We start from the raw sequence: 26,170 nt of genomic DNA on the forward strand, positions 1-26,170 counted from the left end.
TTATTTTGCACGGAAAGTTATGGCATGTATGCTGTTGTAAAGCATCTGACTCAAAGAAAATCTTTTAATGAAAGCACAACACTAGGATTTATAACGTGTGAATGTTTTTAAGTTCAGAAAATTCTATGATACTGTAAGAGTAATCAAAGATCCATCATGTCATGATTCACATTCAAACTTTGACAGATATTTGCAAATTATGGAGTATGTTAATTAGCAACTGAGTCTTGTACTGTCATAAATGATAAGAATGTGCATTTAAGTCCTGAAATTAACTCCGTTTCGTGAACTTTAAATAAGATCTTGTAGAATTAATTATTCACAACCATTGAACCTTTGCTATCACTTTCAGCTTCTCCAGCAGCGTTGATTTTGTGCCCCTGTATGTGGAGGACACCCCTGGTAGACCCGGACCCCCACAGACTATACATCAGCTTCCTCTACCATTTGACATTCTGTCGCTGTTACCGCGAAGTCAGCAGGCAGAACTCCTCGTGTCTTCCTACAGAATTGGTTAGTCTTATTTCAGGCCTTACCACTACCATAAACAGTTACTCTTGTGCGTTATCAGTACTAGAACAATGATTTCTTCAGACCAAATAGGCAAATTTTGACCACACTTATTGTAAATGGTCATCTTACTGTCATGACCATTGTGTTTTTTGGGACATACCGGGTATTTGAAATTTAAGATGGCTACTCGAGCCTCTTGCTAGCATCACAGACATTTTCTACTTTTCTTCATCTTGCACCAGGTCAGTTCAAATTGAACTTCAACAACCTGAATAGGTGTTTATATTTTTGTGTTGGTTCTGTTGAAAAATGGCATGTCATCGGTTTTTAACAAGTGTTGGAAAAAAAAGATATAATGATTGATTATGGAATAATTTTACTTTTTTGGGGCTTTAATGTTTTGTTATCACTTTTTATTAACTTTTTTTTTTCTAAATCTTTGAATTAACACACATTCCTTTGTAATAAAATAATACTTAATCTTTGATTAAAACGATAATGTATGAAATGTACACACCAGTTTTAGCCACTGATAGAATGATAGTTCTAAATGTAAATAGTTCTTTTTATCAAAAAATTCCAGGAAATCTGAGAGAAGATGAGATCCAGCGAGACATCAAAGGTTCTAATAACCTCTTCTTCAACCTCATGTTTGAACGACTGAAAGAAACCACCCAAAGGGAGGTAACTCTATCTGCCTGCGACAGCTTCAGGTTCTTCCACTTATTGAAGGAAAGGCAAAGGGACCTTGCCTCTCATCCTTTCCCTTTCACACTTGATGATGACATTGAGAATCTTCTTCAAGATCAAAAGTCTTACCAAGGTGCCCTGAGGGAACTTGCAACTGAACAAACGAGACTTTACAACATAAGAAATAAAAGAAAATATCCTCAGTGGCGGTGTTTCGTCAGAGCTTCCAGTAATACCAGGATGTTTGTGACATTCCTCCCTGCTTCCTTCGATGACCTCTTGAAACTAAATGACCTTGAGGAAATTGTAAAATCCAAATCCAGCTCTGTGTGTGAGGACGGTATCAAGGATGGAAGTTTGGGCAGGGGCGCCAAGCTCAAGGTCGACATCTCGACTCCTGTGACCTCACTTGTAGAGAAATTTGTGTCTGACTCCGACACAAACACCATCGTGGAGAGACCCGAGGGATCAGACTCCAGGGTTTTACATCAGGGGACAGACAAGATGACTGATGCGGAGGAGGACGAACAGACAGACCTAGAAGACTTGGAGAGAGAGGACACAGTGACGGACCTACCGGGGGAGGTAGAGGAGGAGAGTAACAAGGAAAATAAATATGTGTCCTGTGTTGTGCCGATGTACGTATACGAGTGTTACCTCAACAATGTCACCGACTCGCTGATCAATCCTTGGACGTTTGAACTTGCCCCAGACATCTTTGAGGACTGTATATTCCAGACAAGAGGTGAAAGTTTGGAAACGCCTGGCGGTAGAGGACACTTCTTTCGTTTCCCATCATTTGATCGTGACTCAACGCCTGGCAGTGATGACAAGGATGATTATGAGACCCTGCACCAGATTCTGCGATGCAGCCAGTCACAGGAGCGCAGGATGACAGAGAGTTCAGTGGATGGCACTGAAGACCTGAAAAATCACTGCAATTTCCTGTCTGACATCTATTCTAGCTGTTTTGTCAATGGTAAGGCTGCATGGTCATAGGAGTTACTGTAAAGGCATATCATCATTTTGTTTGATATGGACAATTTTTAGATAGATTTTGATATTTTAATCACACACAACATTCATGTTGCTGTGTTCCGTACTGTAGCTTTAATCCGTAACTCATTCACCCCTGAAAACACATTTGAACTCCTCCAATTCAAAGGTTGGAATAGCTCATTATGAAATTTCAGGGATGAATGATTTAATTTATCTATAATCATTGCAAAAGTAAGTGCCCAGAATCTACTTTTTTTCACAGATACAACTTAAAAGATTTACCTAAAAACCAATGATTGATGTTGATTTATAAATAGGAAAAATTATGTTATAATTATGTAAATGGTATATAATATGATTGTTATGAGGATGTAGAATTTTAAACCGACAACAAAACTTGTCTGTGCTTAGCTAAAATCTCTTGCCACTCAATTAATTCTTGATCAATATCGCAAAATATTTCGTGTTAAATCTCTTATGTTTCAATAACATTATACAAAGAACAATTTTCAATATCTAAAACATTACATTACTGTAGAAATCCTTGTATTTTACCAGGTGTGTTCCAGAGTCTACAGCAGGGTTACTTCATGGCACCGGAGGATATAGACTCGGTCATATACAATATGTGTACAGAGTCGTTCCCTATGGAGACGGACATCACCACCTTTCTGCTCGCATCATGTCGGCACTTCAGACAGATTGTGGAAACGGCCCAGGTGGAGCAGAACAACAAAGAGGTGGACAAGGGGACGGACACCACAAATAAACGCACATCGGTCAGGTTTATGGAGAATTTGGATGAGACAGATGGGTAAGTTCTCTTGCAATTTGTCACGTACATTTAGAATTTAGAAGGAATAGACGAATAAATCTTTATATCCATCTATTAGATTTTAAAGCATTTGAAAGAAACAGATGTATTCAGTTCTCACAAACGTTGAGGAAATGGTTCTCAAAATGCTGTGGAAAGGTGCGACGCAAGTTGGCTTAGTTGCTCCTGATGCAGAGTCAAATGTGTGACTGCCAGCACACCAGGGTTTAAACAGTGGCAATACTAACAACAGCTAGCAGGAGCCTTGATATTGGGGAGCAGACATGATATTCGCTTTCATAGACAAATGTGAATAGAGATAAGTTTTATTTACTTTTATGCTAAGGCCATTGTAGCGAGAGAGAGGGGACCCATGTCTGTCTTGTCCCACCCCAATCCCCTCCCCTAATTATTTGTTGCTATGACGACAGACTTCATTTCTTTACAGATTTTCATCAAATATTATACAAAGGTCAAGTATGAGAATACATTATTTGAGTTCTTATTTCAAGAGTGCAAGGTTAATGTCAAGGTCACTCTTGCTGTCTATAGGTCATCAACATGTACAAGGGGGCATTTATATCTACACACATTTTCAATTTATTTATATGAAGGTTAAATGTATAGGGATACCTGTACCAGCAGTTGGTACTCTACATCATACTATGCTTTAACAGCAGTGACTCCGGTATTAAGGCAGTACCGACCATACTCCAGCTCCCTAACGCCTTGGTGAAACTGCAGACTCAACCCACTAGTCGGTGTGAGTACCAGGATGATCTGCACAGCCTTATCCGACGCAAGTTCACTGACATCACCCAGAAATGGTTCCAGCTTGTGCCCAACTATCCTAACTACTACTTCTACTGCCCAGAGTCAGTCCCCCAGGACAGCTCGGTAAATATGCCTGTATCTACACTACACTGAATCTAATGATATATGTGAACATGTACATATGTCATTCGGAACACCTCGGTCAATTCGGTCATACCTTTAAAGAGAGGTATTGTAATCGGAGCAAGGTGTTCCGAATGGAACATGTGTAATCACCATACTCGGTGTTGTTGTCCCTTGATTTAATTCTTGCAATTGAATTCACATCCTTTGTCATATCAGATTGGTTCGTTTATTTTTATGTAGCCCTAATTGGCAAATAATTACTGCATTAATACTCTCAAAATATCCTCTTCAAATGTCAATTTGTATTGTGTGAAAAAAATGATTTATTGCTGGTATTGAGAAAATGTTTGTTCTGGTTTTAGATGGAAAGCGATGAGAAGGACATGAGCGGTACAGATAACGGTGGACCAACTATCGGTGAGTCCACGCCCATGTCATCAGTTCTCTCAAGCCTGTCCACAGCTTTAACTTGGATCAACTCTTATGAAACATATGCATTTTAACAAGTATTAAAAAGGAATAAACCATCAATTTCTTAAATGAATAATTTTTTATTTGAGATTGTAATACTTAAAATGGACTGTATTACAAAATGAGAGTAGCATTGTTTATATTTGTGTAATAAATGTAAGTATGTATTAGAAAAAAGTGTTTAAGTACAGATAGCTTTGGTGCTTTTGATGACTTTTACTCATGCTTTAGACCTCATGCCTTCTTTTGATGATTAACTTGACCTATTTTCAGACCAGTAACATATATTGATGATGACCTTGACTCATGTTTCAGACCTTGTACCATCTATTGATGATGACCTTGACAAATATTTCAAACCTATTACCATCTATTGATGAAGACCTTGACTAATGTTTCAGACCTTGTGCCATCTATTTATAATGACCTTGACCTATTTTCAGACCTTGTACCATATTTTGATGATGACCTTGACTAATGTTTCAGACCTTGTACCATCTATTGATGATGACCTTGACCTAGCAATGACAGAGAGGGAGGATGATTATTTACTGATATACAAGAAGGGTGAAGATGCTGATCACAGTTCCATGGCCACCACACTGGACTCAAACGAGTCGTTTGGCTCTGAGGAAGATTTGTGCCCGGAGCTGGCAGATGATGATTCCAACAACAATGGCCCTCTCTTTGTGTACTTCACCTGTACAGTGAAGAGCCGAATGCAGTACAAGGACGTGTCGGTCCAGACCCTTATCCCATGTCTGGGTATGTATCACTGGCCTTCTTTGGCTGTTTTGTTTATGATTTTCGTACCAACATGCCGTACCTTGTCTCCTGCACACATGCACACGCATCCACAGCATACACAGAGGAACATCCTTAAATGACCTAAGCTGTAAATAGGACGTTAAACAAAATAAAACCAAAAACCAAATTATGTTTTTACGCTGTCATATCTCCCCAGCATACGCATGAGTTGGGCACAGCTAGCAGTAAAACACATGCAACACCGCACATACAACAGACAGGTATATGTTATTACACAGGTCAGTCATATCATCAACACCGCACATACAACAGACAGGTATATGTTATTACACAGGTCAGTCATATCATCAACACCGCACATACAACAGACAGGTATATGTTATTACACAGGTCAGTCATAACAGCAAACCAGGGTGACGAATATATAATGGACAGGGTATCTCTTGTCACCAAAATTATTTATAAGACTGATGTGGCAGCAAAAAACATATACGTCTGTTCTGCTCAGCACGTGACATATCTATTTCACTTCTAGTTCAAAGAAAAATCACGCCTCAATTACTCTTTATTTGTGTTATTCGCCAATGTTTTTTATTTTTGTCTAAAATACCTACAACACAAAGTTCAAAATAGAATGGTTATATTATGACCTTTTCCATAACCTTCCTTTATCAACCTTCACCCCATATCAGTCCTCGGGCCTCGGGTGTCTCAAGCTGATTAGGAGGTTTTTGGTTGATACAGGGTAGGATATAGAAATGGTCATATGATCACCACAAAGTCTGAACATGCATGAAACATGTACTATTTGCAAATTATAAGACGAAATTTACTAAGAAATATTTCTAATTTTGATTGATATTAAAGGACATCTATTAATCCTGCTTAGTTACGCAATGACTGCTGCATGCTTGTGCATCTTCATATTAAATGTCAATCTTTTTCATTGTGCAGATGAAATTCTGATCGCTGAGGAGATGGAGCAGTCCATAAGGGACCCGATGGAGTTGCACTTGGGTGACCTGAAGATAACCTTTGACCTTCACTGTTTAACACTGCAGACTGATTCAGATTTGCAGAACAAGCCAGAGTTCCAGAGGATGTTGTCAAACTCAAGTGAGGCTGAGTCTCCAACCTCAAGCTGCGAGACAGGGGCCTCAAACTCCGTACAAGTGTAAGTACCAGAGGATGTAGTTAGGCTTAATTGAGGCTCCTGCCCCCCCACCCCACCCCTTCCCCTCCTCATCTCAGAGACAGCCTCAAGCTCAGTACAAGTGTAAGTACTAGAGGATGGTGTCAAACTCTAGTGAGGATGAATCTCCACCCCCAAGCTCTGAGACAGGAGCCTCAAGCTCAGTACAAGTGTAAGTACCAGGGGATGGTGTCAAACTCTAGTGAGGATGAATCTCCTCCCCCTAGCTCTGAGACAGGAGCCTCAGTACAGGTGTAAGTACCAGAGGATGGTGTCAAACTCTAGTGAGAATGAATCTCCACCCCTAGCTCAGAGACAGGAGCCTCAGTACAGGTGTAAGTACCAGAGGATGGTATCAAACTCTAGTGAGGATGAATCTCCACCCCTAGCTCAGAGACAGGAGCCTCAGTACAGGTGTAAGTACCAGAGGATGGTATCAAACTCTAGTGAGGATGAATCTCCACCCCCTAGCTCTGAGACAGGGTCCTCAAGCTCAGTACAAGTGTAAGTACCAGAGGATGGTGTCAAACTCTAGTGAGGATGAATCTCCACCCCTAGCTCAGAGACAGGAGCCTCAGTACAGGTGTAAGTACCAGAGGATGGTGTCAAACTCAAGTGAGGATGAATCTCCACCCCTAGCTCAGAGACAGGAGCCTCAGTACCGGTGTAAGTACCAGAGGATGGTGTCAAACTCTAGGGAGGATGAATCTCCACCCCCTAGCTCTGAGCCAGGGGCCTCAAGCTCAGTACTAGTGTAAGTACCAGAGGATGGTGTCAAACTCTAGTGAGGATGAATCTCCACCCCCTAGCTCTGAGACAGGGGCCTCAGGCTCAGTACTAGTGTAAGTATGATAAGATGTTGTTAGGCTCATGTTAGACTCACTCCTCATTCCTCACCTTAATCATGAAACCACAGAATTGATGTGTTTGTATGGTGAAATGATTACCAGAGATCAGCATTTTCGTTTTGTTATTTACAGCAATGTGGGACAGTTACAGGATCCTATAGCTCACCTCCCCAAACTACAGCAGCATGCCGTCCACCGGTGTAAGGAGGAGGTATGTAGTACAGATATCACAGTTACAGGAACTAGATACGTCATCCTCATCTGACTCTCAGAATACCGCTTAGTGGGTTTTTTACACAGGCTTAAATTTTCGTCATTTTGACCAAAAATGAAAAAAAATAAAAAATGTATACAGATTATTATAATTTTGCGATTTTGAAGTTTTTGCAGTGTCTTTGCATAGAGATGGGATATTTGGCAAATTAAGTGTCAAATGACTAGGCTTTATGACAGTATATTGAGCAACAACAATTACGTGTATTTTGGTAAATAGGTAAGTCATCAAGAAAAAATTGAGCAACAACAATTACGTGTATTTTGGTAAATAGGTAAGTCATCAAGAAAAACTGGTGTGTGATATAACCTACATTTTGTATTTACAATCATCATTACTCTTTATGTATATAAATTATCACATCCACATACAGATTATGGATACTGTTCAAGATAACATTGTCATTAAGTTGTCTGTAGAATCTGTATTTCCACTACAATGATTAAAGCCACAGAACATTAGTCATATATGTAATAAATGTTTGCCCATTTTTGACCTCAGATCGAATGGCTGCTGAAGGATGAGATAGTGTCTGCCCTTCGTCACCTACAGCCTGTCAAGACTGACGCCCTCCATTTCGTCACAGAACATGTCAGGTTGTCGGCAGAGATGGGCAAACCAAACTGTGCTACAGAGAAAGTGAAGCTAAGCTTTGTTTATGGATCAGAACACAGTTTGCTCAAGTTCAAAGAGGTTAACATTTCTTTTACAATTTGCAACTTTGAATTACCTATGCTTATTAAAACCAGGAATTAATGAAATTCGCAGTTGATATCAGAAGCAGGACTTAATGATTTTGACAGTGAAATGAACCAGTTTTAAAATTGTTAGGCTCTGTGATTTAAAATATACCTTAAAACCTCGATAACATGTCCCTCGTTTTATTTGCCACCTCATTTACCGCAGGCAAATTTCAATGTCCCATTTTCTGAAGAATTCTCGCATACATTTCCCTCAATTTATCGCCAAACCTGTTTATAATGCCACCATTTCTCTGGACGAATTGTGGCAGTATAACTAGGTTTTATTGTAGTATAATGTATCTTGTAGTAGATATTCTGCTCAAGACCAAAGCTGCAGCTTCAGCGACATTTTGATGGTTTTTCGGGCATTTTCTTCTATCCATACTAATGATAATCATTAGCTGTTCCCAGTATTCTGTAAATTATTTTTAGTCAAAAGGCAAAGAAAAACTATTCTTTGACTTCATGGCAACTTTGATCTTAATTAAAATTTGCATTTAATCATAATTAAAATAAAAAAAATTGTCTGATTGTCTGATATTTTTAGATATGCAAAACCAGCAGATTTTGTGAAAATGTCAAAACAGTTCTAAAGGATTTTTTTCACATGTCATATCTTAGGGAAGTATTTAAAAGTCTATTCTTATTAAGGAACAAGGAAAATAGCCTTGTCCAAAGGTCAACATCATCTATACTCCAAGTTACCAGAGTTATAGTAGAGATTTGATATAACAAAGCTTCCCATTATAACAATGATGAAATTGATTTATTAATTGGTCGTAACTCATTCTTTTACAACTTAAATGGACTCTTGCAGCCTTTCATATTTTTACTTTCATTCTTATGGAAAGTATGAAATCTTCTTTACAAGAATCCCTAAATTAAAAAGTGTCAGGTGGTTTGAGATATAAATGGATGTACATGTAATACCTTTGCTGTATCATGGTACTTATTTAGTGTTGATCCCCTTTAGGAGTTTGAAAGGCTGAATTACCTTGGTTACCGGCTGATGAAAGAGGAGGATTACTACTACGTAGTGAAGGGACGAACGATAACAAATCTTAGTCATGCAAAGGCTTTGAACACAGCTTTGGTGGAGTTGAGTCGTGAAGGAACTCCCGCAAAACAAAACATTCAACTGAAGACCGATATATTCCACGCGACCGACCTGGAATCGCCTGAGGTTATGACAACCTATGTATCACCCCTGTTTATAACTCCAGAATACCCCAGGCAGGCATCACTAGAAGTCGAATCCCCATTAGGTGGTTGTTCCTCTAACTTAAGTGGCAGTGATGGAGTGACACCAAAAGATACGGAGACCCACGAAGGGGGTACCAGAGACACTGACACACCAGAAGGGTTGGGTAGAGGAGGCAAGAAACGTCTGAGTCGGTCACGCTTCCCTGACAGAATGGAGCTGCATTTCAGCCGTGACCGTCAAATAGACTTCCCGCGAACCCCTCTCACACCACCAGTGAAGTCGGACAAGAGAAGTATGAGTCTGGGGGAGGAAATAGGTGAGGGTGTACTTAAGAAGTCCTCCAGTTTCGCAGGCTTCCTCACGGAAGACACTGTTGAACCATTCAAGCGTCAAGACTCCATGACGGCCTTGTCCGTGTCTCCAGTAAAAGGTGTGTCTGGGACGCCCCAACTACCATCTCTTGGACGGCTGCGGCATTCATCAGCTCCCTCAGGGCAGGGCACGCCCATGAGTAAACACTCAACACTACCTCAGACGCCATCTTGGATTTCTTCGAGAGGGAGTTACACAGATATAGGTATGGCATGATTGTAGATGATAAAGAGACAATTGTCTGAGGATACGTTGTTGAAATGTTTTTTGGGATAAAGTGTAGATAAAATGCATTAATACCTGTATTTGATTTCTATAAGACCTTTCATATTGATACAATGTGTATCAGTTCCGTGCCCAATTTATTTGTAACATAATGTCTAAGATTGATTCTTTGACATGTGATTCATACTATTCTGGTCATATCCTGATGTACTGCTCCATTATTGCTTTGTTTACCCTTTCAACCCTATGTAACTTTTGTAGACTCTACCATGCATTGATCTGGATGCGTCCATTATGGTCTACAGTGGTGAAAGGGTGAAAACTATTAAACTGTTTGATATCTAGTGTCTTATAATGGTACAAATCAGTAACTCTCAGGGTTTTCTGAGCAAAGTTTAAATTACAGGTCGTAGTGGGTTTTGAAAATGAAAAGTGTGATATTTGAAAACCTGATGAGTAACACAAGTTAATTACACTGAGAAGTCTAGATATTGGGTCAACCTTGAAAAATTAGGTGGGTTAGCAACACTGAACACTGAAAAAAATGAAGATTATTTGTTTTATGTGTTGCTAGGTTACGAGGGTGATTCAAGTGAAACAGATGATGATACCGAAGCCTACAGTGACTTGAGTGGGAGACAACAGCCGGTACCCAAGTTCTGGTTACTGATGCAGGTCGGGGAAGATGGAGTCGACATCTACTTCCATGCCAGGTCTGGTTACTGCTTGTTTCTGCATAGTGCACATATTTCACCACCATTTCATTAGATCACCTGTGTCAGGACCATGAAGGGCCATCGAGTGCCAAACCTTAAAAAACTTGTTTCCTCTAAAACTTAATGGTTTCATAAAGTGATTCTTATATGATAAGGAAGACCATCTATACCAAAGAAGTGGCTTTCCTCCATGATGGGCTCTGATAAGGTCACTTAGTGCAAACCTTCAAATAACATAATGGTGGTAGATTTAAACCAAATTTTCATAAAAACATTCTGTGTTTAATGTGCCAATGTTTGGGGACATGTGCCCTGCTGAATTTTTAGGGTTTAATTATTGAAACAAGATGGCCACCAGGCAGCCATCTTGGTTTTTGACATTTGAAATTTGTTCTCGCTTGCTTGATAAATATAACCACCCCTTACTGATAATTGTAATTATTGTTGTGAATCCATCAAAGGGGTATCCTCCCTTTTTTTTTCAAATTTCTGCCTATGTAACACTACCAATGTTACCCTCTCTGAGCAAACTGAGAGAAGAACCTGAGCCTTACTCTAATAACTGATTACAGAGAAACTGGCAAGGAGGACAACGAAGAAAAGATTGAACAGCGCACACTTCACAGCTACTTTCGGACCAGCATTGAGGAGCTGTGTCGTCGTGTCAACCAGAAGATGCTCCTCAACGACCTGTACGAGAGTAGGACATGTGACCCACTCCTCGTACCGGAGGCTGATGAAGAGGTCACATGGAACCTGGACAAGCAGGTCCACACTGGCCATCGACACCTTGACTCGTCCGATGGTCAGTGTCAAATAACTTAATACCATCCCATAGAAAAAGATAAAATATTTGTCACAGAATTCATAGCAATGAAAAGAAATACTCACATAATTACAGTCAAACATTTTGAAAACACAATATGTATAGTAATTATACGTGAAGGGCAATTTAGTATCGGTCAGAAATTAATTTTACCATCGGAGGTTGAACATTTCCTGGTATACAGTATCATAGAACTAATACCATCAGGTAGAAATAAAATCTCGCTATCGAATTTATACCAATGAAAAGAAATATGTAAAATAATTAATGACTTGGCCAAGGGGGGGAAAAAAAACACCTGCATCCGTGAGTAGTAGAAATATGCATACTATGTCTATAAAAGTAATGTAAGAAGAAAGTGATATTTAGATTCATGTTGTTTATTTCATCTAAAAATAGGTGCGTTTTGCTTAACTGACTCGGGGAAAGGAAGGTGGAATAGGCAGCATTTTATGATATATTACCTATGTTTTCTTCTTATCCTATATAATTCTCTAATTTTGTAAAAATAAAGAAAAATAGCGAAATACGATTTGTATACCAACCATATTTCTATTGTTAAATATCGCAGCAGCAAAGATATCTTTTGGTTTGATTCTATTTTGGTCACTTTTTTGAGGAAAGGAATATGTTTCCTCTGTTTGTGTAAATATTTGATACCATAAGATCCAGATGATATTATATGTCTCTCCATCACAGCCTCCGAAGCAGATGAGGAGGAGGAGCAGCAGAAAGTAAAACCTTACCTTGCAGCCACCTACGACCTGCGACATGAGGCCGGTTACTTCAACTGTGACTGTGTCCTCATACACCGGTTTATGATCAACCCACGACTAAAAATGGGGGCAGCCGGCTCCAAGGAATCCAGAGGTTGGTAAATTGAATATATATTTATATAATATCTGTAAATAGACTTACTTCTACATCAGAAATAAAAAAAAAAAAAAAAAATCTATTTAACACTTTGCATTACCTGGAGATGAGTTTTCAATGGTTGTGTAATGTGTTGTTACTTTTCTGTTTCATCAAAACAGGCATGAAGGCACTGCGAAGTGTGCTGAACAAGTTCTCAGTACTCAACAGGAAAAACATGTTTGTCGTCAAAAATCAGCATGGATCTCAAGCTGTCTTCTACCTTAAGTAAGTGACTGTTCCAGGTCTCAGGAATCAATACTGTCAGTGGCCAGATAAGTGAAAGACGCTGTTAAGTCACAGTCCAGATAAGTATGGGGACTCTGTGGACTGTAGAGTACATTAGACCCCTCTTGGAATAGGGGGAGGGGAGACAATCCAAGAAAAATTCTGTATTTAACAGGAATCTATTTGTTGTTATGATAGAGAACTTATTTGTTCACAGTTTACCAGCGGAAATAATTTTCCAAATCATTATATAGAAAAGGAAATATCATATGATTGTTTTCTATTCTTAATGTTTTAATTTTATACAGGTTAAAAGAAGTTGGAGCAATTCTCAGACAGACCTCAACACTCAGCTCTGAAGATATCTGTCTTACAGGTGAGTATCCAACATGTCACATTCTGTCGACAATATCCAGGTGTGAATGAGACCCAAAAACAGAGAATGTGAATGCTTTGTGATAGAATGAGATCATTGAGGATATGAGGCTACCATTAAGAACTTTTCTGTCGGGCCTAATCCAACCAAAGATTTAAAATTTGGGTAGGTAGGTAGGTGATATATTTTGTTTATCTGACAAAGAACAAAACTCTAGCCTACAGAACCATTCAACAGAAGCAATGCATCCATTTTGTTTCACCACTTTAACACAGTCAGTTAAGCACTTTAAATATCATAAATACATCAATGTTTACAGATCTGCTTTCAAAATGGGGACTATTGTACCTAGTTTAGCTTAAAAATTAGTTTTAGTAGGAAATGTCGATAATTTCTTTCAGACAGACCATTTTTCCTAGCTTGGTTGTGTTATGCCAAACATGTATGCATTTTTATTTAGGCCTAAGACTTTTCATTTCATATGGTATATATTACATGATTGAATCGGTTTTCTTTTCTTATGCGATTGATGAAATGATTATTGAAGTTTACCAAAAACTAAGGATGAGTTTCTGGAATTCCAAATGAAATTAAAATGAATTTAAAGATCCATTTCATTATAATACTGAGAATGTGTGCGAATATCCACAAAAAATATGCTTTTAATCACCATTATCAATTTTCAATGCTCTCTTTTTGACTTCATGTCTATTGTCATCAATGTACATGTGATGGCAAGAACCAAATCTGAAATTAGACAGATTTCTCTACAGCCTGGTATAGATTGAAGACCATCAACAAGGTCCCAACCTCTACATTTCTCTATTACCCTGTTTAGATGAGACCTTTATCTAGGCTGAATCTGTGTAATCCAAAACGTATATAATTCAGCAGAGAATAGTTGGTCGGTTTAACCACGTTTCACGGTATTACGGCTCCATGCTTTCACACTGTCCAGTAATAGTAAACAGGGGAAAATTACCTGCAGTTTAATTTTCGCCTTTTTCGACCACGTAGGGCAAATTTATCATTACAGCAAACATTTGTTAACAACATCATATACATAATAATTGAATGTTAAGGGTCAACTTTACATCGGCCGAAAAAATGGATTATACTTTTGAAGGGCGAAAGTTCCTGTTATACTGTAATCCACAGTCTTTGACTGGGTGAAAATTTACTGTTATGCAATACTCGACAGTTACTTCTTGCTTCTATTTTTCAGACTCTGCCTCTTCTGCCATGTTTTCTAGCAGGAGGGATGAGCAAGTGAGTATAATTCTATTGCTGGAAACACTTTGATAGGATTATAACTTACTTAATAATACCATAAAAAAGCATGAGTGGGGAGAGATAGACTGGGCCCAGGTTGTACATTCAACTATAGCAAGTCCATCTGTGTCTTGTCAGATTTCTCGAAACATGGTGGATTTTATAAACTTTGTAATAAGAATTGGATTTCTGCACAATTACAATCAAATCTGGCTATGAGACCTATCATTTATGAGTATCTGCAATTAAATCACCAGTTTATAAGTGTCTACAGCTAAGCGTAGAGACTACCAGTTTATAAATGTGTACAACTAAGCTGAGGGACCACATATTTGTAAGTGTCTACAATTAAGCTTAGAAACACCCTGTTACTAAGTGCCTTCTACTATGCTTATAGACTAACTGTTTGTAAGTGTCTATAATTACCAAATGAAGTATTTTCCAAGTGTATTTTGCTGAAAGACCATGTGAGTTTATGTCTGTCCTTTATCTTTGTTTCTGTCAACTTTTTCCCTTTTCAACTTCTCAAAAATACCTGGCAAATAAGGGAGTCGGGAGTTATTCATGATAAAAAAAAACATACCTAAAAATTCACAAATGGTCTTTTCAACCTAGTAAATATCAGAAATTCTAAAATCTATTTTCTGTTAAGCAAAGCCTATGAGGGTAAATTCAAGTTCGTTCAAATCAGGATCCGGACCCTTAGGCAAAAGAATGAGGCAGCTTGGTCCAAGAATCAAAGTCTAATACTGATAATATTCATTATCAGATTTAAAAAATCTTCTTCTTAAGTTGATTAATATCAGACACTTGTATTTTGAATGGCAAATACTCTGATAGTCATATTTTTCAAAAATGATGCCACAATTATGGTTAATGTATAAAATATCCCTGTATTGGAATAGCTGTGTAGTATTTAAAATAATTGTCCAAAATCACCATCGATGGGAAACTGCCAAGTCAGATAAAGTCTGTAGCATTCATTTCGAAATGGTTGTATTTGACTAATTCTCTTCTCACAATGATCATCACACAGGGCATGTTGATGGCAGAGAAGGAGTGTGACACGGTGTCTATCTCATCAGTTGGCAGTGCATCTCAGAGGCTGCCCCAGGACTATGTAGAATTGCTGGTCCATGGCATTGAGGAGGCGGGTAAGTCAATTTATCTCCTGCTGTTATGCTGAGCACATGTGTTAATAGCAGGGTATATGTTGATATCAAGAATACTGTCTGAAATGTAGATTTTTGGATTTTATCTCTCCTGTAAATCAAATATAGTAAGGTTAATGTTTTTAAACAATGAACTTGTCCCAATACATTGTCCATAACCTGCTTTATAACATACATATGTAGGTGATTTTTTCTGAGGTTTGACCTTTACAAATGATGTCACTGATACCAACTTTACAGATCTGCTGGTATATTTTGTGTCTGAGTTGGTTCATAGTCGCTGTACTTATATTCACAGTTTATACTGTGACCATGGAAACCATGAGAGTAAATACACAACAAAATTTACATTTCATGCTGTAATCAATAGGCAATAGACTGGTCTGTGGTAAACACTGCAGAACAAAAGCGTGAATATAAAAGATTACACACAAATACTACAGATGTTTATTAGCAGTATACTGGCGTCAGTCAAATACTGGAGATATATCAGGTAAACACTTCAAAAAACTGTTTTTTTCTTTTGCACACAAGGTCCTGATATAAAGGTGGACTTGATATCCATGCTGCAAAATCGACTGGATGATGCCGTCCTGGAAACGATCTCATTGCAGCTCAGTCGTAACCCTGTCAGCAAGCTCTCACCCGGAGATGTTCATGTAAGTACTGGTAACTGTCAGCAAGCTCTCACCCAGAGATGTTCATGTGAGTACTGGAAACTGTCAATAAGCTGTCACCCAGAGATGTTCATGTGAGTACTGGAAACTGTCAACAAGCTCTCACCCGGAGATGTTCATGTAAGTACTGGAAACTGTCAGCAAGCTGTTACCCGGAGATGTTCATGTGAGTACTGGAAACTGTCAGCAAGATCTCACCCAGAGATGTTCATGTGAGTACTGGAAACTGTCAGCAAGCTGTCACCCAGAGATGTTCATGTGAGTACTGGAAACTGTTAGTAAGCTCTCAACCAGAGATGTTCATGTGAGTACTGGAAACTGTAAGCTAGCTCTCACCCGGTGATGTTCATGTGAGTAATGGAAACTGTCAGCAAGATCTCACCCAGAGATGTTCATGTGAGTACTGGAAACTGTCAGCAAGCTCTCACCCGGAGATGTTCATGTAAGTACTGGAAACTGTCAGCAAGCTCTCACCCGGAGATGTTCATGTGAGTACTGGAAACTGTCAGCAAGCTCTCACCCGGAGATGTTCATGTGAGTCCTGGAAACTGTCAGTAAGCTCTCACCTGGGGATGTTCATGTGAGTACTGGAAACTGTCAGCAAGCTCTCACCCGGAGATGTTCATGTGAGTCCTGGAAACTGTCAGTAAGCTCTCACCTGGGGATGTTCATGTGAGTACTGGAAACTGTCAGCAAGCTCTCACCCAGAGATGTTCATGTGAGTACTGGAAACTGTCAGCAAGCTCTAACCCGGAGATGTTCATGTGAGTACTGGAAACTGTCAGCAAGCTCTCACCCGGAGATGTTCATGTAAGTACTGGAAACTGTCAGCAAGTTCTCACCCAGAGATGTTCATGTGAATACTGGAAACTGTCAACAAGCTCTCACCTGGTGATGTTCATGTGAGTACTGGAAACTGTAAGGTAGCTCTCACCCAGTGATGTTCATGTGAGTACTGGAAACTGTAAGCAAGCTCTCACCCAGAGATGTTCATGTGAGTACTGGAAACTGTAAGCTAGCTCTCACCCGATGATGTTCATGTGAGTACTGGAAACTGTCAGCAAGCTCTCACCCGATGATGTTCATGTGAGTACTGGAAACTGTCAGCAAGCTCTCATCTGGAGATGTTCATGTAAGTACTGGAAACTGTCAGCAAGCTCTCACCCGGAGATGTTCATGTGAGTACTGGAAACTGTCAGCAAGCTCTCACCCGGAGATGTTCATGCGAGTACTGGAAACTGTCAGCAAGCTCTCACCCGGAGATTTTCATGCAAGTACTGGAAACTGTCAGGAAATCTGGAATAATTAATCACATTTCAATAACCATGTACGAATTGCAGTTGTTTTTTTTACTGGGGTTGGTTAGACTGATTATTACATGAAATTTCTTGTGTATTTAGTTTATCCAGAAGCCGGGCATGGAGGCGAGTAAGACGTTCCACCTGACCGTACCCTCCAGTGTGGGAGTGCACCTGTCCGCCCTGATGCATTATCTCAGACAGAACCTCCTCCAGTTTTGTCACATACCTAATTATGCAGACAACAAGCTGGAAAATCGCTTCCAGGTCAGAAAGATTCTTATTTCATGAAAGTCATATCAAATCAAGTAAAGTTGATTGGTAAAATCGTACATAAATTGTTTTACTTTTGTTTTATTATTTTTGAACATTAAGTACTTATTTTGTAAATTCAAAAATTTTGGTAACAAAAAAATATAATTATATAATATAGGAATTTATTAAATATTGTTTGCCTTTGCTTGTGTGCAGAGCCTAGTGGACAATAGATGGCAGGTGGTGGAGGAAGGAAACATGTTTATCTACATCAGGCCTCATGCCCTAGGTGGCAGAGGTGAGTAAGATCACTTAAAAAAAATCAGGGGTATATATGTATACTGTAAGGAGATCATTACCTGGGCCTCACACCCTGGGAGACAGAGGTCAGTACGACACTTCATAGAATCAGGGGTATAGATGTACACTATAAGGAGATAATTATGTGGGACTCACACCCTGGGAGACAGAGGTCAGTAACAACACTTCATAGAATCAGGGGTATAGATGTACACTGTAAGGAGATCATTACCTGGGTCTCACACCCTGGGAGACAGAGGTCAGTAGGACACTTCATAGAATCAGGGGTATATACATGTATGTACACTATAAGGAGATAATTTTGTAGGCCTTACACCCTGGAAGACAGAGGTCAGTACAACACTTCATAGAATCAGGGGTATATATGTACACTGTAAGGAGATCATTACCTGGGCCTCACACCCTGGGAGACAGAGGTCTGTACGACACTTCATAGAATCAGGGGTATATACATGTATGTACACTATAAGGAGATAATTTTGTAGGCCTTACACCCTGGGAGACAGAGGTCAGTAACAATGCTTTGGGATACATGTAAACCTTTTCTCAACCTTACAGCAGAAATGGCACCATACTGGATAAATATCCATAACACCATTCAGATTCAACATCATCTTTGCAATATTTTTGGCATCATAAGCTGCATTTTTACTAGTGAAATAAATATTTTATTGTTGAATTTGCAAAATTTTAAGGTTGCGGCAGGAATGTCTTAAAACAAGTCATGTTTGTTTAGGTATTGCCTGTATCAGCCTGTCGTTTGTGGACCACAATGGTTCCCAGATCCGAGTGCTGAACAGTCCGAAACCTTCCAGGCTTGGCTATACCAAGATCAACCACCCAGAAGACTTTGATGGCTATATACACACAGAGCTGTACACTGCCTTGCCCAGCCACAAGCCAGGTAAGAAAGACCAGTTACAGTTGTCTGCCCTTAGTTGAGTTATATTCACAGCCCTTTTATACCTAGTGTATATGTATGGTTGTCTAGTAATAGAAATCTAAATATTTCTTTGATATGTAAATGTGGTGGCATTATTTTCATAATGCAATACATTCGTTCTCCATAGCTCTTATGGAGAACGAATTACAAGATCTGATTTTTATTGTGATACTAACTTATCTACAGCCATATTCAATCTGTGTGTCCCCACTGCCAGGTCTGACCACGCTAGTCCAGTTCTGTGTGTGGGAGTGTGGAGGGATGGACATCGCGACACTGCAAGAAAAGCTGACCTGTGCGGTGAAGCACGCCCTGTGTGACATTGTGATGGAGTACTACATCTTGACGGCCTCCGTTTGTCCCGTACCCTTACAGCTACAGGACCTCCTACCAATGCCTGCCTACTCAGCTCCCTCGTCACCCATCACACATAAAGGTAAGGCTACTTATAGCCCTCAATGGTGTGTTTATAATCATGGTGGTTCAGTCATTAAAACAGAAACATAAACGACCTGATTGCAGCACTGCAAACATTTCTTTTTTCAATTTTTCTAACTTTGCTTGAAGTTGGTTGCAGTGTAAACCCTTAAAATTTTCTTGTGTAAGTTTTGCCTTTTTCTTCAGAAAAAAATAATTCTTTGCATTAACCTCTTTGACTGAAGCTTCTTAATTAATGTAATATTGTGTAGGTTGTGGTGGTACTGAAATAATTTGTTTTCTTTTTGAAAAGTACAATAACACCGTAAATATGTGCAGTACGTCTGGTATACAGATTTAACTACAATTTAACCTTTTGTGGTTAGACATCATCTATTGACATTGCTTTGTTGTCGTTCATTTCCATGTGTAGATGAAATAACAGTGAATCAATCGGATGGAGGCATTCAGATACCTGGTAGGTTTAGGATCATGTCAAAGGATATTTCTGTCGCAATATATTTGATATCCTTACATTCTCCTCTAACACTGGTGTAATTTTTTTTTACTGTTTTTGGGGCGAAATTGAGTATTATTTCCAAGGGTAAACAAACAGTGCACTATCCCAAACTTCAGTCCAAAATTCCCAAACTGAAGGGGGAAAAAAATAATTTCAAATAATTTTTGTTTATGATGCATATTTGAATATTAAATCATTGAATTTTAATTCTATTTATTTGTATTAAGGCAGAAAAAAACCTCTTTTTACAAGATGGATAAAATTCTAAATTTAGATGGTCTTGACAAGTTAATTTTCCTGATTCTAAAACACCCTGGCCCCAATCTTTAAAGCCAGAAATTACACTGACACTAGATGTGATAAGCGACAGTCTTTGAGGTGATCCTTACGGTGCGATACATGGTACTAGAACTGGGACTGAGTATAGTAGACTGTTAAGGTATGTTAACAGAGAGTAAAAGTCCCCTTATTTCAATGATATGATCACATGATGTACTCATTCCCAGGTCTTGTACCATAGTTATTAACCCTGAGTTCATGTATAGTGCTTTCTGTATCCTTCTTGTGTCCAAATCCCCAGTGTTATGTCCCAGTACTACCAAGACAACCCACTCCCCAGTCTTATATCCCAGTACTACCAAGACAACCCACTCCCAAGTCTTATGTCCCAGTACTACCAAGACAACCCACTCCCCGGTGTTATGTCCCAGTACTACCAAGACAACCCACTCCCAAGTGTTATGTCCCAGTACTACCAAGACAACCCACTCCCTAGTGTTATGTCCCAGTACTACCAAGACAACCCACTCCCCAGTCTTATATCCTAGTACTACCAAGACAACCCACTCCCTAGTGTTATGTCCCAGTACTACCAAGACAACCCACTCCCTAGTGTTATGTCCCAGTACTACCAAGACAACCCACTCCCCAGTCTTATGTCCCAGTACTGACTGACAAGACAACCCACTCCCCAGTCTTATATCCCAGTACTGACTGACAAGACAATCCACTCCCCAGTCTTATATCCCAGTACTGACTGACAAGACAACCCACTCACCAGTCTTATATCCCAGTACTGACTGACAAGACAACCCACTCTCCAGTCTTATGTCCCAGTACTGACTGACAAGACAACCCACTCCCCAGTCTTATGTCCCAGTACTGACTGACAAGACAACCCACTCCCCAGTCTTATATCCCAGTACTGACTGACAAGACAATCCACTCCCCAGTCTTATATCCCAGTACTGACTGACAAGACAACCCACTCACCAGTCTTATATCCCAGTACTGACTGACAAGACAACCCACTCTCCAGTCTTATGTCCCAGTACTGACTGACAAGACAACCCACTCCCCAGTCTTATGTCCCAGTACTGACTGACAAGACAACCCACTCCCCAGTCTTATATCCCAGTACTGACTGACAAGACAATCCACTCCCCAGTCTTATATCCCAGTACTGACTGACAAGACAATCCACTCCCCAGTCTTATATCCCAGTACTGACTGACAAGACAACCCACTCACCAGTCTTATATCCCAGTACTGACTGACAAGACAACCCACTCTCCAGTCTTATGTCCCAGTACTGACTGACAAGACAACCCACTCCCCAGTCTTATGTCCCAGTACTGACTGACAAGACAACCCACTCCCCAGTCTTATATCCCAGTACTGACTGACAAGACAACCCACTCCCCAGTCTTATATCCCAGTACTGACTGACAAGACAACCCACTCCCCAGTCTTATATCCCAGTACTGACTGACAAGACAACCCACTCCCCAGTCTTATATCCCAGTACTGACTGACAAGACAACCCACTCCCCAGTCTTATATCCCAGTACTGACTGACAAGACAACCCACTCCCCAGTCTTATATCCCAGTACTGACTGACAAGACAATCCACTCCCCAGTCTTATATCCCAGTACTGACTGACAAGACAACCCACTCACCAGTCTTATATCCCAGTACTGACTGACAAGACAACCCACTCCCCAGTCTTATGTCCCAGTACTGACTGACAAGACAACCCACTCCCCAGTCTTATATCCCAGTACTGACTGACAAGACAACCCACTCCCCAGTCTTATATCCCAGTACTGACTGACAAGACAACCCACTCCCCAGTCTTATATCCCAGTACTGACTGACAAGACAACCCACTCCCCAGTCTTATGTCCCAGTACTGACTGACAAGACAACCCACTCCCCAGTCTTATGTCCCAGTACTGACTGACAAGACAACCCACTCCCCAGTCTTATAACCTAGTACTAACAAGACAACCCACTCCCCAGTGTTATGTCCCAGTACTGACAAGACAACCTAGTACTCCCCAGTCTTATGTCCCAGTACTGACTGACTAGACAACCCACTCCCCGGTGTTATATCCCAGTACTAACAAGACAACCCACTCCCCAGTCTTATGTCTTAGTACTAACAAGACAACCCACTCCCCAGTGTTATGTCCCAGTACTGACAAGACAACCTAGTCCTCCCCAGTCTTATGTCCCAGTACTGACTAACAAGACAACCCACTCCCCAGTTTTATGTCCCAGTACTGACAAGACAACCTAGTACTCCCCAGTCTTATGTCCCAGTACTGACTGACAAGACAACCCACTCCCCAGTCTTATGTCCCAGTACTTATCCAAATACTGACAAGACAATGCACTCCCCAATCTTATGTCCCAGTAATGACAAGACAACCCACTCCCAGGTCTTATGTCCCAGTACTGACAAGACAACCCACTCCCAGGTCTTATGTCCCAATACTGACAAAACAACTCACTCCCCAGTCTTGTGTCCCAGTACTGACAAGACAACCCACTCCCAGGTCTTATGTCCTAATACTGACAAGACAACTCACTCCCCAGTCTTATGTCCCAGTACTGACAAGACAACCCACTCCCCAGGTCTTATGTCCCAATACTGACAAGACAACCCACTCCCAGGTCTTATGTCCCAATACTGACAAGACAACCCATTCCCAGGTCTTATGTCCCAATACTGACAAGACAACTCACTCCCCAGTCTTATATCAAAATACTGACAAGACAACTCACTCCAAGGTCTTATATCCCAGTACTGACAAGACAACTCACTCCCCAGTCTAATGTCCCAGTACTGACAAGACAACCCACTCCCCAGTCTAATGTCCCAGTACTGACAAGACAACCCACTTCCCAGGTCTTATGTCCCAATACTGACAAGACAACTCACTCCCAGTTCTTATGTCCCAATACTGACAAGACAACTCACTCCCAGGTCTTATGTCCCAATACTGACAAGACAACTCACTCACCAGTCTTGTGTCCCAGTACTGACAAGAAAACACACTCCAAGGTCTTATGTCCCAATACTGTCAAGACAACTCACTCCCCAGTCTTATGTCCCAGTACTGACAAGACATCCCACTCCCAGGTGTTATGTCCCAGTACTGACAAGACAACTCACTCCCCAGTCTTATGTCCCAGTACTGATAAAACAATCCACTCCCCAGTCTTATGTCCCACTACTCATAAAACAATCCACTCCCAGTCTTATGTCAAAGTACTGACAAGACAACCCACTCCCCAGTATGTTGTCCCAGTACTGACAAGACAACCCACTCCCCAGTCTGTTGTCCCAGTACTAACGAGACAACCCACTCCCAGGTCTTATGTCCCAGTTCTGACAAGACAAATTGCAACCCACTCCCCAGTCTGTTGTCCCAGTACTGACAAGACAACCCACTCCCTAGTCTGTTGTCCCAGTACTAACAAGACAACCCACTCCCCAGTCTGTTGTCCCAGTACTGACAAGACAACCCACTCCCTAGTCTGTTGTCCCAGTACTAACAAGACAACCCACTCCCCAGTCTGTTGTCCCAGTATTGACAAGACAACCCACTCCCAAGTCTGTTGTCCCAGTACTTACAAAACAACCCACTCCCCAGTCTTATGTCCCAGTACTGACAAGACAACCCACTCCCCAGTCTTATGTCCCAGTACTGATAAAACAATCCACTGCCAAGTCTTATGTCCCAGTATTGACAAAACAACCCACTCCCAGGTCTTATGTCCCAGTACTGATAAAACAACCCACTGCCAGGTCATATGTCCCAGTACTGACAAGACAACCCACTCCCCAGTCTTATATCCCAGTACTGACAAGACAACCCACTCCCAGGTCTTATGTCCCAGTACTGACAAGACAACCCACTCCCAGGTCTGTTGTCCCAGTACTTACAAAACAACCCACTCCCCAGTCTGTTGTCCCAGTAATGACAAGACAACCCACTCCCCAGTCTTATGTCTCAGTACTGACAAGACAACCCACTCCCCAGTCTGTTGTCCCAGTACTGATAAAACAATCCACTGCAAAGTCTTATGTCCCAGTATTGACAAAACAACCCACTCCCAGGTCTTATGTCCCAGTACTGATAAAACAACCCACTCCCAGGTCATTTGTCCCTGTTCTGACAAGACAACCCACCTCAGTCTGTTGTCCCAGTACTGACAAGACAACCCACTCCCAAGTCTTATATCAAAATACTGACAAGACAATGCACTCCCCAATCCTATGTCCCAGTAATGACAAGACAACCCACCCCAGTCTGTTGTCCCAGTACTTACAAAACAACCCACTCCCCAGTCTTATATCCCAGTACTGACAAGACAACCCACTTCCCAGTCTGTGGTCCCAGTACTTACAAAACAACCCACTCCCCAGTGTTATGTCCCAGTATTGACAAGACAACCCACTCCCCAGTCTTATATCCAAGTACTGACAACCCACTCCCCAGTCTTATATCCCAGTACTGACAAGACAACCCACTCCCCAGTCTTATATCCCAGTACTGACAAGACAACCCACTCTCAGGTCTTATGTCCTAGTACTGACAAAACAACCCACTCCCAAGTCTTATATCCCAGTACTGACAAGACAACCCACTCCCCAGTCTTATATCCCAGCACTGACAAGACAACCCACTCTCAGGTCTTATGTCCTAGTACTGACAAAACAACCCACTCCCCAGTCTGTTGGTTCAGTACTGACAAGACAACCCACTCCCACGTCTTATGTCCCAGTACTGACAAAACAACCCACTCCCCAGTCTTATGTCCCAGTACTGACAAGACAACCCACTCCCCAGTCTGTTGTCCCAGTACTGAGCAGACAACCCACTCCCCAGTCTTATGTCCCAGTACTGACCCACTCCCCAGTCTTATGTCCCAGTACTGACCCACTCCCCAGTCTGTTGTCCCAGTATTGACCCACTCCTCAGTCTTATGTCCCAGTACTGACCCACTCCACAGTCTGTTGTCCAGTACTGACCCACTCCCCAGTCTGTTGTCCCAGTACTGACCCACTCCCCAGTCCGTTGTCCCAGTTTGATGGAAGGACAGAACTTGAGTTCTTCATATCTTCCTTAGTTTGATGTTCAACATAAGAATGCTACGAGTTCCATCCTAATGACCATGTCCTCGTCCAAGCTTGTATTTCCTTTACTGCAAATACCTTGATGAAGTATTTATCATTAACATCTCCAATGGACGGTATGTGACATACTATTTTTAGCTACTTTTATGCGAGGTCAAGATCAATGTGAAAAAGGTCAAAGTTCAAATTTCTATATAATTGACAGGTCTGTAGGTTTTCGTGTTTATTGTATGTCTGGTAGGTGTACTTTTGTTATCAGACAAAGGGGAGATACTAGAATTGACGTCACTATTTTGTAATGCTTTGATTTGTATTGTATTGTATTAGTTTCATACTACATTACGCTGTTTCATTTTGCATGTTGTCACAATGGGCTTTTAAAGCCTAATTTGTTTTAGAAGGTTAACTACAAAACATTTGAAAAATTATACCAATTAAGTTTTTGTGAAAATACATGTTATATATATATCTATGACATGTTGTAATCTTTTAACCCATTCTCCCCTGAAGACACATTTGAACTCTTACAATTCAAAGGTTGGAATAGTTCATTATGAAATTTTAGGGGTGAATGAGTTAAATAGGGTTGATATGTTTATTAACTGAAAAAGAAGCATTCTCTAGCATGTCGAAAGTAAATCTGAGGAATATTCAAAACAACAAACTTTTTTTGATGATTACTAGGTTAAGAAAATAAAATAGCAGAAAATGTGCATGATATCATATATAGTGTCTACATTCATTTACTGAATTTGAATATTTTCAAATAATTGTATTAAGAATGAAAATATCTT

General features: G+C 40.5%; 1 protein-coding gene across 2 annotated transcripts in view; it reads left to right on the top strand.

Moving 5' to 3' along the window:
* Nucleotides 1–26,170, top strand: part of LOC110442792 (protein SZT2-like) — an 87,913-nt gene that overhangs the window by 51,605 nt on the left and 10,138 nt on the right. The window contains exons 22-44 of one of the 2 annotated variants that reach the window (XM_021486576.1): nucleotides 353–513; nucleotides 1,097–2,182; nucleotides 2,761–3,016; nucleotides 3,694–3,913; nucleotides 4,279–4,333; nucleotides 4,874–5,152; nucleotides 6,110–6,329; nucleotides 7,328–7,406; nucleotides 7,971–8,162; nucleotides 9,186–9,993; nucleotides 10,588–10,726; nucleotides 11,302–11,534; nucleotides 12,255–12,425; nucleotides 12,590–12,695; nucleotides 13,004–13,071; nucleotides 14,297–14,340; nucleotides 15,380–15,497; nucleotides 16,050–16,174; nucleotides 17,593–17,757; nucleotides 17,962–18,043; nucleotides 18,803–18,970; nucleotides 19,227–19,445; nucleotides 19,860–19,904. In XM_021486576.1, the coding sequence (XP_021342251.1) occupies nucleotides 353–513; nucleotides 1,097–2,182; nucleotides 2,761–3,016; nucleotides 3,694–3,913; nucleotides 4,279–4,333; nucleotides 4,874–5,152; nucleotides 6,110–6,329; nucleotides 7,328–7,406; nucleotides 7,971–8,162; nucleotides 9,186–9,993; nucleotides 10,588–10,726; nucleotides 11,302–11,534; nucleotides 12,255–12,425; nucleotides 12,590–12,695; nucleotides 13,004–13,071; nucleotides 14,297–14,340; nucleotides 15,380–15,497; nucleotides 16,050–16,174; nucleotides 17,593–17,757; nucleotides 17,962–18,043; nucleotides 18,803–18,970; nucleotides 19,227–19,445; nucleotides 19,860–19,904 (5,039 nt within the window). The remainder of the gene's footprint in view (nucleotides 1–352; nucleotides 514–1,096; nucleotides 2,183–2,760; nucleotides 3,017–3,693; nucleotides 3,914–4,278; nucleotides 4,334–4,873; nucleotides 5,153–6,109; nucleotides 6,330–7,327; nucleotides 7,407–7,970; nucleotides 8,163–9,185; nucleotides 9,994–10,587; nucleotides 10,727–11,301; nucleotides 11,535–12,254; nucleotides 12,426–12,589; nucleotides 12,696–13,003; nucleotides 13,072–14,296; nucleotides 14,341–15,379; nucleotides 15,498–16,049; nucleotides 16,175–17,592; nucleotides 17,758–17,961; nucleotides 18,044–18,802; nucleotides 18,971–19,226; nucleotides 19,446–19,859; nucleotides 19,905–26,170) is intronic. The other variant, XM_021486577.1, reaches the window with a different exon arrangement.

This window comes from Mizuhopecten yessoensis, unplaced genomic scaffold, assembly GCF_002113885.1.
Source record: "Mizuhopecten yessoensis strain PY_sf001 unplaced genomic scaffold, ASM211388v2 scaffold716301, whole genome shotgun sequence".
Lineage (NCBI taxonomy): Eukaryota > Metazoa > Mollusca > Bivalvia > Pectinida > Pectinidae > Mizuhopecten > Mizuhopecten yessoensis.